The 16,659-nt window shown below is 34.2% G+C and overlaps 1 protein-coding gene across 2 annotated transcripts in view; it reads right to left on the reverse strand.

Annotated features, from left to right (window-relative positions):
- Positions 1 to 16,659, reverse strand: part of CACNA2D1 (calcium voltage-gated channel auxiliary subunit alpha2delta 1) — a 665,469-nt gene that overhangs the window by 89,243 nt on the left and 559,567 nt on the right. For both annotated transcript variants that reach the window (XM_027838804.1, XM_027838803.1), the window contains exon 13: positions 625 to 703. In XM_027838804.1, coding sequence (XP_027694605.1) covers positions 625 to 703 — 79 coding nt within the window. The remainder of the gene's footprint in view (positions 1 to 624; positions 704 to 16,659) is intronic.

Below are 16,659 nucleotides of genomic sequence, written 5' to 3' on the forward strand. Positions count from 1 at the left end.
ACTTTTGATTTCTCAAAAGATATACTTAGAGTCTTAAGTTTATCTCAATGCAGTAATTCAAGGTAGACTTACGTTTTGAATTCTTTCCAAAATTAGAGTATATAGAACCCTGCAAACCTCCCACTGTACCACTGTAGAAGGTATCCTCTTATGAAATACATTATGAATCAGTGTGGTACAATGGAAAGAACACTAGTTCTAACGGAGAAAGGAGTTCTTAGCCTGTGGATGTTTTTTTTTTTTTTGGTGGGGGGTGGTCAATGAATTTAGTTGGAAAAATATGACATTTTTATTTTCACTAACGTCTAACTGAAATTTAGCATTTCCTTCAATTATTTAAAAGCTCAAATTTTAGAAGAGGTACATAAGCTTCACCAGGCTGCCAAAGCAGCACAAATAAAGTAAAAAAACTTGCTTATGGAGTAAGGGGATGGGTTCAAATCCCACCTATGATGATCAGTTCCTGTGTAACATTGGATGGGTCAAAAATCTCTCTGGACCTCAATTTCTTTATCTGTAAAATGAAGGTGTTGGACTAGATACCCTCTCTAAGGGTCCCATCTAGATAAACAGTGTTATTATATATTTGTACACTATGTACACTCAAAAAAATAGATCAGTTACCTTTGTTTTCACAGGCCATCCATTGTATTGGTCCTCTGTCATAATTATGCTGACCAACTGAAAATGTGAATACACGTACCTGAATGAATTAAAGGAAACACAAAACTAAGTTAGAGAGACTATGAAGGAAATTGAATAAGAAACTAAACATGGCAAAAAAAAAAGTTGAAAAGTAAAAAGAGGAGCTCTGGAAGGCAGTTAACAGGAAAAGTCATTTTTATGTTTTTCTTCTCTAAACATGAGTATGAACTAATGAGATTGCAATAACTTCTAAATGCCAATCCCTTCAGCTTCTGGTCTATTAAAGAAGATCCAGGATGGAATTTTTACATCCTACCCCAATTCACCAGCAACTCAAAGTAAAAAAAAATATAGAACAAAATGCCATTTATTGTGACAGAAAGCATTAATAGGTGTGCATATACTTGTGACTTTTTATTTTCTCCAAGATGAAGTACAAAATTCTTTATCTTTTCAAGCCCTCATAACATGTCCCCTTTGGGGGTTGTTCCTAGGCCAAGACATTCCATCTCTTGACCTTGGGCATTTTCTTTTTTTTTTTTTTAATTTTTTTTTGTGAGGCAATCAGGGTTAAGTGACTTGCCCAGGGTCACACAGCTAGTAAGTGTCAAGTGTTTGGTCTGAGGCTGGATTTGAACTCAGGTCCTCCTGACTTCAGGGCCGGTGCTCTATTCACTGTGCCACCTAGCTGCCCCAGACCTTGGGCATTTTCATTGGCTGTCCCCAACACCTGGAATCCTCTTCCTCTTCATGTCTACCTGCTAGGTTTCCTTCAAATCTCAGCTAAGGTTCCATTTTCTGTAAGATGCCTTTGCTAGTCTTCCTTAATCTTTGTGACTATGTCCGATTTATTCTGCACATATTTTATTAGCATATACTTACATGTTGTCTTCTCATTAGACTATAAGATCCTTAGGATCAGGAATTCCCCCCCCCCTTCTTTGTATCCCTAATGCTTAGCACAGTCACTGGCTCATAGCGGATACTTAATAAATGCCTGTTGACTTGACTTACTGGTAATTTTGACAAATATGCCATAGACACCTTCATTAAGGTGTTCCTTTTGTATTTCATTGTGTTCTGAAGTATATTCTGGGCCCTTGAAAGTTATGCCAACTGAGCACATGCTTTTTATTGGAAAGACTTCTGGCGCAGCTCTATGGCCATGTCTCTCATCTACAGAGTATCCTAGCCATTTTTTGACCCCAACATAGTAATGCCATTTTGGTCCTCCTTGAGCATAAAGGACAACACCCGACCAGACTAGCCACATTAGCAGAGGCTTATTTTGAGAAGTTAGGCTACCAGTTGATTTTTGGAGGGGGGTGGCAACTCACAAATAATTTACTAAGGTACAAAGTGATTGCGGAGACAAAGGCAAATGGAGAATTGTATGGCAACACTGAGGAATGTGTAGGTCCTTGAAGTATTGTAGAATGACTTAGACCCTTTATGACCATAGACACTTTTTTCTTCTTCCAGTTTCCATGCAGATATGTTAATATGACCCATCAGAATGTTACGTTCAATGATATGTAAGAAATGAGTAATGAGTCAGTTATTGAGTTAGATTTTGAGGCAAATAAAGAATTTAGGCCTCAAGCATTTTCATAGAAAATGTTAACATGAATTATAATTTTAAAATACATGTTGAAACATGTACACTTTACTTCACATATCTGTTAATAACCTAATACTGTCAGACACTTTCAGTATTTCAATAAAGATAACTCTGAAATTATAATTTTATGACCTAATATATTAAAATTTGAATATATAATTTGTCTTTTAAACATTGCAAATAAAGTTTTATTTTTAAAGTGTTATATATATTAATATCTTTTAAGAGACATAGCTTTAAAATACTGTTCATAAAAGTATTATTTCTTTTTTAAAGTAAAATACTAGAAGGAACGAAATGTAAAAGTACTTCAAATGGCCTAACTTGTTTTAGCCACAAAGCAAAGAAAATTAAGGTAGGATGAACATTTTTATTTCAAAGTAATATTGTATATATTATAAAATATGTTAATATTATATTATAACATTATACTAATATATGATACAGTAAAATATATGATACTTTATATATACAATATTTAAAATAATTATCTATTTTACCATATACAGACATATATTCAGACCACAAAACCAAATGATTTGTGAAACTGTGAAATTCCTATTGTGAAAGGGAATAATCATTTATATAGTTGCAGGCTCTGTGCTGAGTCCTTTACAAATATCATCTCATTTGATCCTCACAACAACCCTGTGAGGAATGATGTGTGACTTGATTTTTTTTTTTCAATTCAAAAAAGTAAATGAATTAGAGTGCTCCAAATAACTTTTCGTGATAAAGGAAACACTTCAAAGGAATTATACTTTCCATAACTCCTAATTCTAGATTATGACATTAAGAGCAAATGATATCTTCCAAGAATTTTGTTTGAAACACTTTGAGTGCGTATTTTGATATTTTTTTTCTAGTTATGGACATTATCTCTTTAACTGTGGTTCCCAGGATGCAAAATGCAGAACTTTTCACATCTGATTCTTATTCATTCAGTGGACAGCAGTTATGTAGACCTAGGGGGTATGCTTACAATTATTTAACACCCAGCTCTCTGGGGGAAAAAAATTAATTTTTTTTTTACACAGGACATACCATTTGAAGTTTAATCTGCATTATTAATATTTTCTCCATCAGTTTCTTAAGTCTAGACAATCAGCAATAAATCAAGCCCTGATTTATAGCATTTGCTAATTTCCAAGGTGTAAATGCTCATACCAAAAATTTAACAATTGGCTCCAGAGAGCCAGTAGAAGTGAGCTCCAGCATACTACTTTGTAAATGACACTATAAACGAATGAAACACACTTTAGAAACTGTGGCTATTGCTACTTTACTTGGGTAACGATTTCATTTGGAGCCATAGTGATTGAGTTCTTTCTTCCTACCCTCACACACATTTATACTTGGGGACTTCAATTTACATGCTGATTTCCCTTCAAATATTCTTATTTCTCAGTATCTCCTCTCCAATTCTCATGGACTGCACTTTCACTCAGCCTCAATCACATCAAAGAATGATCAAAGCCTTGGTAACTCACAAGTGTTTCAATTCTACAATCCATTATTCTGAATTCTGATCATTACCTCCTATCCTTCCATCTCTTGCCATGCCTCAGTCTATCTATTCTCTATCATTACAGAAACTTCTAGTCATTTCACTCCTCCTTAATTTCCCAGACCATCACCCCTGCTCTAGTCTACTTCTCTCCATTTCAAATCTTGACCTTGTAATTAACCTGTGACATACACTTTCCAATACCTTTGAGTTGCCCCAAATTCTCCTCTTCTTTTAATCGCTCTGTTTCTGTCAGAGGTAGCACCATCCTCTTAGTCACATAAGTTTGCAGGCTAGGGATCATCTTCAAATCTTCATTCTCATTAACTACCAATATCAAACTAGTCACTAATGCTTGCTGATTTTGCATAAATAACATCTCCTGTATCTCTTCCACTAACTACAATACTTCAGGTCCTCATTATCTTTTACCTGGATTCATATTACAAAACTCCCCTAATTGGTCTTCAGATACCCAGTCTATCTCCCAGGCCATCTCCAAATTCAACTACAACACATCTATCAAATTACTGTTCCCTAAACCTAAGACCTAATCATGTTACTCTCCTGCTCTAAAAACCCCACTGGCTCCCATTGCCTCTAGGATAAAACACAAATTCTTTGATATTTAAATCTCTGAACAGTTTGTCTAGAGTCATATCTTTCCAGGCTGATTCTGCATTGCTCCAATTTACACACTAGATAGTCTAGGAAAACTGCCCTTCTTGCTCCTTTCTGTACATGTGCACAGGCTGTCCCCTATGCCTGGAATGTTGTCTTTAAATGCCTTTAAATCATACCTCAAATGTCTACTCTCATAAACATCTTTTGCTGATTCTTTAATTTCTTTCAGTGCTTTACCTTAGGAGCTCTTTGGCATCACTTTATATGTATGTTTTGTGTGTATCTTGTATTAAGTTATCTCTGAATGTGTATTCCTTTTAGTAGAATGTAAGCTCACTCATCACAGGCACTAATTTGTTTTTAGCTTTGTAATTCCAGTGTCCAGCACTGATTGGTATGGAAGTGAATTTAGTTGATGCCATGGACAGGGGAAAAAAGAATTCATCCATTAATATGTGTCCTACTGGTATGCTGGAGCTCACCAGAGCTAATTATTAAATTGTCATTGTAAGCATGTATACAACACAAATCAGCAGACCCTAGAAATTAGCACTTGACTTACTGTCTTGTTGACTTCTAGACTTAAGAAAGTGATAGAAAAAATGTATCTTTTTTTTTTTCCCCTGAGAGAACCATTTACCAAAACACCCCTGCCTACTGGGATTGAATTTCCAGGTTTGGCCTGGCCAACTTAGTAAGAAGCCACTTGGCAAGGAATATTCAAAATCAGAGTATAAATTACCAACAGGATAATTTTGTTAATTTTTCAGCCTGACAGAGAAATAACTCCTTATGACTTTTTTCTTCTTTTAAATCTCACTGTCTCCCCAGATTCTGGTTAGCAGACTCCTTCTCTCATCCTTGAAACAGTATTGGTTTTCCTTTGTCATTCAAGTATTAATCTTCCTTCTCTGGCTGAGAGCACTTTTCCAGGATAGGGTTACTTCTTACGTAATTTAGATTAAAGCAATAAAGACAACTTATTCTTAGACAATTTTGCCACTGTTAACTGAAAATGCAATTTAAATTTAATATCTCTAACAAAATTCCCATGAATATGTAGCAAAGAAGAAATGTCATATGCTTTAGGAATTATTTGGCATTCTTTTTCACAAGTGAAGATTTTACACACATTTATACTTTTTGTTGCCTTAATTATGGATACTCTATATTCTTCTTGCTATTATTATAAACATTTAAGAGACATAATTTTATTAGTTGATGAATTTCCTTATATGTTCTTTATTAGACCGTTCTCTGTATATGCTCAAAGTAAAATGGTGACAATATACATCATTATTCTTAAAAATCTATTTCAATAAAAGAAAGTTCTACTTATAAGAAATATGTAACTTCATTGGATTTATAATAAATAAAGCATATTATTCCAGATGAAGCATTTTAAGTATGTTATACTTTTGTAAGTACATTTCTTTCTCAGAAAAGATAGAATGGGAATTCTAAACCTTTTACAGCAAAGGCATGAAAAGCAAAGACAAAAGGACATTGAGAGGGACCATTCTCTTTGGATCTATGGAAAACATGCATTTTCAATACTAAAAAAACATTGTCTACAGCCAATCCTACTTGATTGTTTGAATGATGTTATCAGTCAAATAGTCTATACAGTCAAGGCCATCCAAAAACGAAACAAAAAAATCACAGTCAAAATAGCCAGCCTGGTTTATATGCATATGTGTTACCTCAAATGCATTGCTTCTTTCCCATGTGTTTGTCTACATGAAGCTAGCAGAGGATTTTACAGATAAGGAAGGGCAGGAACTTGGCTCGCCATACAAGTGTACACCCTGTCATATTTAATTCTCGTTGTTTTAACTTGTTTTTCAAACATCCCAAAGGGAACAGAACTTAGTCCAATGTTTTTTATCTGTTATTTTATTCACCATTTACATGTGGCCCTTGACTTCCCATCAAAATTGATTTTGCTTGAGTAATTACAGTTACCGTATTAAGAAGTATTCTCCACCTCATCTCCCAATTTTCATTTGTCATTATGTAGATGTTTTCTAAAAGTGCTTTTTTTCTCTAAAAATATTTCTCTGGGTACAAGTTCAATGAATAGCTACAAAGAATTAAAAACTACAAATGCACTTCTTTTGAAAGAATTACAACTCTTGAAATTGCTTTATTAATAAAAATAATGGACATGCTAGAGTTGAGATCTTTACAAAGTCATTTGATGCAGGCAGTGTGGTAGAGTGGAAAGAAAATTGTACTGGGTTCAAATCCCACCCCTGACCTTAGTACTCGTGTGATATTAGACAAATGGTATGGTCTCCATGAGAGTCATTATCCTTATCTTTTAAATAAGGTGGTTGGACTAGATGTACTGACTGTTTATTCTTAGCTCTGATCTATGATCCAAGATACCTATCCTTAGTTTTATAACTAGAAGGGACTAGAAATCAAATAGTATGATCCTCATGATAACACACCCACGATGGTTAGATGACTTGTTTAAATATACTTAATAATTATAGACAGAAATTAAGTGCTTATCTTCCCTCTCTTTCACTCCAACTATTAGCTACGTATTCCTTTTCAGAAATTTAAATATTTAACAAAGGTTCTATTTAAGAGTGCTTTCTGTTCGTATTCAAGCTGAGCCCTTTAAAATACCCTATACCACCACCAGACATTTGTTAATTTTTACAAAGATAGAAATTAACTAGTCTAACTATACTAAGAAGTATAGTTAAATATTTAAATGCTCATTAAAATTTAAAAGCTCATTTGTGATGTAATCTGTTGTGTGCAGGTGGAGATTGCTGTTAATTGGTACAACAGAGCCTCTCTGTGCATTCCTTCTTTATTCCATTGCAGCTATGGGGTTTTGATTCAGATGTTCCATATTGTATTACTGCCACCCTGTGGAACAGTTAATGAACTAGCTGAAGGTTATATTTGTCAAAATTTAATTAATGAAAGAATGCTTTGCTAGGATTATTTTCCTGAAATAACTCACTAGTACATTGCACAAAATTTTGGGGGAAAAAAAGCATAAATGATATATCTTGTGGATATCAAGTGTTCCATATTTTTAGATGTGTTTACAAAATCTTCTATCTTTCAATATATTAGTTGTATTCATTTAATACAATATCAGCAATATGTATGTATGCATACACATATCTACATTTACGCATATTTCTAGCCATTTGCTAGATGACTCTATGAAACAAAGCCTTTAAAAATCAAAGGTAATGCAGTTATTTTAGGCTACATTTACTTTAGATTATAAACATTTTTGGAGGGAAGAACCACAAATAGATATGAGGATAAAATTTTATTAAACATAAACTAGATGATAATATTTTCAGATAGAAATGTGTATGTATTGTATTGTATATATATGTGTGTGTGTGTATACATGCATCTATAGATATATAATGATTGAGCTTTAAAAATGATTACAAAAATTCAATTTCATTCAAAATTTGGCCTTTCAGTTTTCACAATTGTGGTTTCACAATCCTTAGAAAATGCCCTATAAATCACTACCCATTCACTGGGGCTTTAAGTAACATTGAATAACTGATTATAAAACCATGAATCAGGGTTTCTTTAGTATTTCCAGGATGAACTATTTTATCTGGAGGTAGATTTTTATTAAAAATAAAACAGACTGCCTTCTCAATGTACTATACCCATCCCTGCCTTTATCTTCTAATAGTTTACTTTTTTCCACTGATTCTCTTAGCATTAAGTTCCTGTGTGCAGTGAAATACTTTCCCAAACCACAGGGTCAACCTGGAAAAAAAAATAAGGCCATAGGAGCTTCTCATTTCCCAGCAGAAACCAGTTACTGGAAATTGTCACCTCTGCAATTATCGGCTATGCAAAGTTCAAGTTTAATTTTGTAATAGGCAAATCTCCAAAGAACAAATGGAAATGCGACTATAAAGCAATGAAGGCAGTAAAACTGAAATAAAAATATCAGATATCAAGAACATACTGGAAGACATGAAGTCAGAGATGGATCATTATCATTTTATTGTGCTTATTACATTTGACAACATTGGCATTGATCCTATAACAACAGTTTTACGTTGGACATTTTAGAAGAAAAATTTCCAAAAATTTCCACAATTTGCAAATGTGCTATAATTCAGATCTTTTGAATACTTATGATCTATTGTGTTGCAGTTCTGATATAAATAAAAGCAGCCTAAATTATTTTTTTGGCTCTTTCTATGCATTTAATTGATGTTGGAGGGTCTGAAAACTGTAAGGTGTTTCAGAAGCTTGCAAGACTTGATTGTCCTCTTCTGCTGAGGATTGTAATGCACAAGCTCATCAGCTCCCATGGATTTAATTACCATCTCTATGCTAAGAGGTGGCACAGTGGGTAGAGCACTAGACTTGGAACTAGCAAAACATCTTCTTGAGTTCAAATCTGGCCTCAGACACTTATTAGCTATGTGATCTTGGGTAAGTGACTTAACCCTGTTTGCCTCAGTTTCCTCATCTGTAAAATGAGCTGGAGAAGGAAATGGCAAACCTTTGTTTTTATATTCACCAGGAAAACCCTAAATGGGGTCACAAAGAGTAGGACACAACTGAAACAACAACAAAATGCTAATGACTCTCGACTCTCCTTTTCTTATCCCAACCTCTCTGCTGACCTCCAATCTAGCATCTCTAACATTCATTTTCAGACATCTCAAACTGTATATCCAGAAGATAGATACTTAAATTCAATACGTCTAAAACAGAACTCATTATCTTTCCCCCTTAACCTTACCCCCACCTATCTTCCCAATTACTGGAATGTGTTTGCATGTTGTTCCCGTCGGACCATAAGCTCCTTTAAGTCAGGGACTGTCTTTTGCTTCTTTTGTATTCCTAGCACTTAGCAGAGTGTCCGACAAATAGTAAGCGCTTAACAAATATTTATTGATCCATGCTGTAATACTAATGTTACTATATATGGGGTGAGAGTAGCACTAGAGCCTGGAACAAAGTTGACAGTACTTGCATTTCCTCAGCTACACAACTACTATCTCAACTTAGTTTATTCTGTCCATCTGTCTCGTACACACAGTGATTCTTCCTACTGTCCACTCTCTACTTAAACACTGTCATGCATAGATGAACTCCGACTCAGCATATTGAAATTTGTCTTAAAGAGGTCCTGTGTATAGATTGGCAGCTGTAGGAAACTGTCCCTTTCACAGTTGTGGGGATCTTTTTGCCAGCATCCTTAAAGGCTAGTACATAAAGTCTACTGAGAAAAAGAGAGAATCTGGCTCATTCTATCTCAAGTGGCAATAAAACAGGGCAATAAAAGGTTAAGGCTATTTCTAAGTGACACTTAACAGTAAGACTGAAAAAAAAAGACCTCAAAGAATTGGACTTTTAAATTTTCCATTGCTCAATTAAACATGTATCTTAGCAAAATGTACACAGGGTCTGGATGATGAATAAATTGGCTCCTTGATTCCTACCGGCTTCAACTCTATAGGGAATTTTAAATTTGTAAGTAATATGAATCTTAAGAAAGAGACATGATACAACATTATTTTCCTTCTAAAACACACAGCAATGGTACATAAAACACAGTGCCATAAAGGAGAGTTGTGTGTGATCAAGGAAGAGTGTGTTAAGTGAGATTATTTCTTAGGCCAGATCTCTTCCTGTGAAGATAATATGAAAACAAACCTTGAATTAAATTTGGAGGTAAGAACTCAATCACACTAATTTCTCAAATTTACTCAATTCTGTCATGGAGGTGACAGAAAACACTGACTGTCCAAAATGCATTCAATGCCTTGCTATTTAATGGAGCTGCTCTGAGTTCCTAATATATTTCATCAGCACAAAATGTCTGAACATTAAGGTTTCATTTTTTAAATAAATTAATATAGGAATCAATGAAATAAAAAAGGAGGAAGCAAATTAAAATCCAGATATGATGACCCAAGACACATTGTTCACTTGGGCTACTAGTAAATTCAGTTTTGGAATTCAGTACCATCTGCTCATTGTGTATAGTGTTAAGAATGCTGTGAATTTCCAGTTATTTTTAAAAGCAAATCAACATATAAAGAAATTTATTTTGACTAGGAGAGCTTATTTTTTAAACACCAAAAAGTTACCATGCTATATTTTTCCTATATACATCATAAGAAATAAAATTCAGTTGGCTATATTTTTGAAAAATAATGTTGCAATATAATAATGATTGATAGCACTGAGAAGTATGCTGCTAAACTTGCTTTTTTAATAAATGAAGACTATGGTATCATATGATCTGGTACTTTAGTTTATGAAAAAATTTATTATCATATCAGTCATTTTGCTTAAAGCAATTATAACAAATTGCTTCCATATTTTAAGATAAAGAAACATTTCCACCCCCACCCCCATTTCCGTCTTTGTATATTTACAATACTTGACAAAGAAGTGATAAGCTTTGGGCACACTGTATCTCTAAACAATATGCAACATTGATATTAAGCCCAAAGCATCATCAGCTGAGAGGTGACTGGCTTGCAGAGGTCAGTAAACAATCAGCAGAGTGATTTATTTCAGATGCCCTTCTTGGGTAATTCCAAATATTTCACTGTCATTGACACTGAGAAGATTCATTTCAAAAAGACGGGCTCTTCTGATTGGGGTCAAGGGGAAGAGGCCATCAACACGACTTCTCACAACATATATTTTACTTCACTCCATTTTCATGCACCAAATGGATAAGGTTGCTCTGCTTAGGATATGACTTAAATTAAAATTTCAACTAAAAATTCTAATTAGATAGAAAAGTAAGATAATAAAAAGACTGATCAGAAATAGGTATTTATTTTTAATATTTTCTTTCTGTGGGAATCATAAAACCATTGAGTTTTAGACATTTTGAATATGTAATAAGTTTCAAATAATTAAAACATCACTAAGTTCCCATAGGAACATTTAAAGTATATTTTATACTCTTCTCTGTATAGTATAATTAATTTTGTACAATTTGTATTTAGTATCACATCACATGTGTCCCTCAATTTTGGTAAATTTGGTTTTTCATGACATTAAAGTCACGAAAGTTTTGCGGTACAATTTCTTTTAAAGGTTTATGCTCCATCTCTCATGAATCTGAAGCACTTTTTATCAGTTTTACTCAATTATCACAGTATGTCTTTTAGTTAGTGGTAATGTTTTGGTTTGTTTTTGAGGAATAAAAAGACAGAGAAATATTGGTACAAATAATTTCCCTGATGCCTATTTATATCTCTGTGACTTTGGGCAAGTCAACAAGTTTAACAAGCATTAATTAAATGGCCTTGTATATACCATGCACTGTGCCGAGAGTGGAGGATACAAGGAAAGCAAAAACAGTCCCTGTCTTCAAGAAACTCACAGTCTTATGAGGAAGACAACACATAAACATCTCTATACACAAGTGTGTATATGCACGTACACAACCACATACATGTGTACATATGCACATGTGCACATCTATGTATTCATACATACACATATGTGTTTGTGTGTATATACCTGGTCCCTTCCTGCCTTTCCAGTTTTCTTATACCTTACTTCTCTCCTTGTGTTCTCAATCCTGTGAATCTGACTTTCTTGCTGTGCCTCCTATATAAGAGACTCCATCATCTGATTCCATAAATTTTCACTGGCTGTCCCTCAGCCCAGATAGATAGATAGATAGGAAGAGGTATATATACATACAGATAGATAGATGTACACATACATACACATATGGGTGTGTTTATACACACACAAACCTTGCAGAAGATAGGAATTTAGCTCAGCCTTGAAAGAAACCAGGGAGAGAAGAGGAATTCTGGAAGAGCTTTTTTATATTTGAACCTGGAGGTAATAGGGAACCACTAGAGTTTATTGACTGAGGAGAGGAAGCAGGCTTACGTGATCACGTGTACTTTAGGAAGACCACTTTGATAGCTGGAGTGAATGTTTTACTAATGATTTAAAAGAAAACACATACTGTTTCCTAGAGAGGCAGAAAAAGATGGACTGGAGTGGGAGAGGCTAAGGGCAGGGAGAATAACGAGAAGGCTACTGCAGTAGTCAGAGTGGGAGGTGTCACGGGCCTGTACCAGCATGGTGGCAACGTCAGAGGTGAGAATGGTGATTACATGAGAGATGTTAACAAGGACAGGACTTGGGAGATGGGAGATGGTGAGAGAGAGAGTAAGGAGTTAAGGATGACACTAATTATATATCTTGGTACAGCTAATAGCAGGTTTGCTTGGCTCTCAGAATGACTACTAATAGGGATGTAATTGAAACACTCAAATCTTTTTGTAAAGGACCCAAGTACTTAAAACTATGCATACAGAAACTCAACATTGGATGCCTTGGCTTAGCCTTTCAAAAAAACAAACAATCTAAGTAGGAAAGAATTGTGATATGGTTAAATCACTTTTCCCCCCATGGCTTTGCTCTTGACTGTTCTGGAAGATTGGCAGAGAAAACAGATGTTTCGTGGATAGTTTCCCACGAGTATTATGTTCTTCACCAACTCTTGAAAAATAATTGTTAAATGTTCCTTTACACTGTATACATAAAAGCAAAAACACAAAACTGACTTTCTGAAGCCTACTTTTAAAGGACATATGTTATTGCTTTCTATTTCCCATCTGGCATCCTAATTCAGGAGAATTGTGAGTGTTGCTTCTACATATATTTTTAAAATATAAATAATAGTAACATTTAAAAAAATAATATCTTTCTTCTTGGAGGACAAATCCTTTTGCAATTAATTATTTCACTGTGAAAATATTTAATGATAATGGTGGCTATCATTCCCTGTCTTATTCTTTTCCTCTTTCTATTCTAGTAGTTTTATTGATAATTCTAAAAGTTTATTTTTAAGAATTTTCGCATCTCTTTGGATTTCACATCCAGTTTTAATTATAAATCTACTCAAAATGAGCAAATTGCTCTTTAGACAGACAAAAGTGACATGCCTTTATATGCCAAACAGGGCTTTGGGTTGTTCTAAGCCAAGTCAAATGCTTTTTAGTTTTTCACTGATCCTGGGAATTATCTTCATCAATGCTATGTCTGGTACTAATTTTCTCCCTTCTCCCTTCACCTGTTTGGACTCGATTAGAGTGTTCATCTCAGCTTGGCACTGTTTGTAAGAAATTCCTGTTCATGAGTGAGCCTGTGAGAAATGGAAATGTAGGTAAAGATTGAGAGGCAAATATTTTCTAATTTGACACAGCTGTGTCAGTAGACTAGCAGAGACTCAATCTTAAAGCGATACCTATCTATAATTAGGTAGATTAGCATCCAAGAATAGCAGTTCTCACACCAAAAAAAAAAAATCAAACTTTTTAATACTCTTATTTCTTGAACTTTTCACCCTTGTTAAAGTGTGTCATACATCTGCTGTCCTCATTTATCCATTTATACTGATGAATCCCAGTTGCCCTGCTTCGGAATGCTCTGAATTACTTCTAATGTGATGTGGCTGGCAACATATATGAAATATTCAATAGCCCTAGTGATGCCAAGGAGAAAGCAATGGGAAGCAAAAATGGATTCATAAAATAATGGCACACTTTCAAGAAGGAATTTTCCCCAAATTTTGCTATGGTTTTGAAATGGTAATTTTTTTTTAAAATTAAAAATGCACAATAGTTTTTATGGGGGTATGAATTTAAAGAGTTTATTTTGTGATGAAATCATGATTATATATATCTGGTATATATTGAGTCATCCGTGAATATGTCTTAGGAGGCAAGTAGGTGGGCCTGGAGTCAGGAAAACCGGAGTTCAAATCTGGCCTCATTTACGAGCTGTGTGACCTGAGCAAGTCACTTAACCTCTATTTGCCTAAATCCACTGAAGAAGGAAATGACAAGCTATTCCACCATCTTTGCCCAGAAAACCCCATGGACAGTGTGGTCCATGGGGTCATGAAGAGTTGGACACAACTGAACAACAACAGCAATGAATCTATCTTATTCCCCTCACCAAAATGTAAACTCCATGAAGGTAGCGATCTTTTTGTTTCCTCCATGGTCTCATTTTGCAAAACTTAAAGCACGATATAAATGTTTATTATTATTATTATCATTATTACCTCATAGTAGATGCTTAATACATTTTTGAATTAAATTGAATACAGCAAGTGAATATTTACCAAACACTTCAGAATTTTTAAGACAATGACACATGAGAAATGAAAATTTAGTGTTCTAAATGAGTCAACAGCAGCAACTTTGCAGTTGTGTCAGAATCTTGGCTCATATCACAAGAATTTTCATGACTGATTTTGAATCAGTTAACTTGCAAATATACTTATATTTTAACACTATACCATAGATTATAGAAAACAGTCAAATGTGAAAAAGGTATAAAAAATAAACAAATACACTAGTTGAGGTGTCCTTAATTATTTTTTACTATTCATTGTTTTTGTTTTAAAGTGAATATTTTACTAATGATTTTAAATAAAGCATTTACTATTTTCTAGGGAGGTAGAAAGGACCTAGATGCCCCCCCCCCCATTTGCTTCATAATGCATTAGTTTATATTAATGGCTTAACTTTCTCAAATATCTTAGCTTTTATTAAATAACTCAAAGAGTATACTGGTATTATTTAATCTCAACTATGTGCTCTGTAAAGAGTGACATTCTCTTAACTTTAATAACTATTAAGACAGTTTAAATGGGTTATTTGAATAATTTTTTTAAACTGGAAGAGACATGAAAATTAAATGAAAGGACTTTAAGAATGAATTCAAGAATAAATAAGCTTGGAAGTAGTATGGCATCATGTAAAGAATAGTTGAGTCAAAGTCAAATCGTGCTTCTGTTAATTATAAGCTAGACGTTTTGGGGACAAATTATTTTGCTTCTCCAGGCTTAAGTTTTCTCACCTGTGAAATGGGGATATTTTTCACTATATCTATCACATATGTTTTGAGGAAAACATTTTGTAAACTTTTCCATTCCAGAGGAATGTGAGCTTATACTTTCTGATTTCTTGATTTAGAAAAAAAAAAATATTTACCACTAGCCCTACTGTTAGCATTAATCTATTGAGAAACTGAACTATTTTGGAAATCTTTGAATCCGAGCCCCCATATAGAATTATTAGAGAAAAAAGTTATCCTCCCCCCCTCTATAATTTCTAAAAGACTTTGTCATTATTCATCACACAGAAAGCATCTATAAGTATCACAAGAAACCAGTAGGAACTTTTTCAATTTTGATTAATTATTGTCCTGAGAATCTTTGAAGAACTATTTATAACAAAATATAATTAGTGGTCAATATTGCTGGATTAAGGACAAAAAGCAATGTTCCAAGTACTAAGCTCTTCCATTTAGTGTAACAACATCCCTAAGGCAGAGTATTAAAAAGAAAGCAGAATGTAAAGGTCCATGACCTATCTGGCTTGCAACTTTGTTATTGATAAGTTTCTGTCTGCATCTTCCTTGGCAAATATTAAAAAAACAAATAAACAAAAAACCATAAGTATTATTTGTGTTATTACTTGATATAGGCGTAACTAGAGGGAAAAAAAAAAAAAACTTCTGAAAAAATTCCTTGTAGGCCCCAATTCAGGAAAGCCATTATCAGATGACACACTTGATGATTTCGGTACTAGATCTTCTCTCTCTCTCTCTTTAGGTTCACGTTTTGGGATTCCAAAAATGATAAACTTGAAGGCCAGGTCCAGAGTATCAAAATGAGCTAGACTAAAAACATCATTTCATCATTCTCCATTCTCTTTTCCTCCATACTTTAAGACATGGCCTTGCTCCTTGCCGAGTCTAACTACAATCTCTCTTTTTCTCTTGATCTCATTTCCTTCTAAGGAGTTTACCCATTTGATTGTTCCCTCTGTTCCATTTTCAAACAATCTCTCCTAATTCACTGGCTTCATCTTCTTTTTTTTTGCCTAGAAACATGTCTGTCTCCTCCACCCTAAACAAACAAACAACAAAAACCCACTTATTTAACTTTGCTTCCATTTTCTTATCTCTTACACATTTTTCAATCCTTTGCAATCTGGCTTCTAACACTACCACTCGGTTGAAATTGTTCTCTCCAGGATTACTCATGACATCTTAACTGCAATATACAATTGTCTTTTCTCAATTCACATTTCTAATTCTCTACAACTTTTGACACTGTAACCCATCCATACTTTTCTCCTATAATTCTCTCTCTATGTCTCTCTCACTCTCCCCCTTCCCCACTTCTCTGTTTTCTGTCCTGCCCTGTCTCCTGACATCTTTTCATTCT

The sequence above is a fragment of the Vombatus ursinus genome, unplaced genomic scaffold (genome assembly GCF_900497805.2).
Source record: "Vombatus ursinus unplaced genomic scaffold, bare-nosed wombat genome assembly UNPS02014830.1, whole genome shotgun sequence".
NCBI classification, from domain to species: Eukaryota; Metazoa; Chordata; class Mammalia; order Diprotodontia; family Vombatidae; genus Vombatus; species Vombatus ursinus.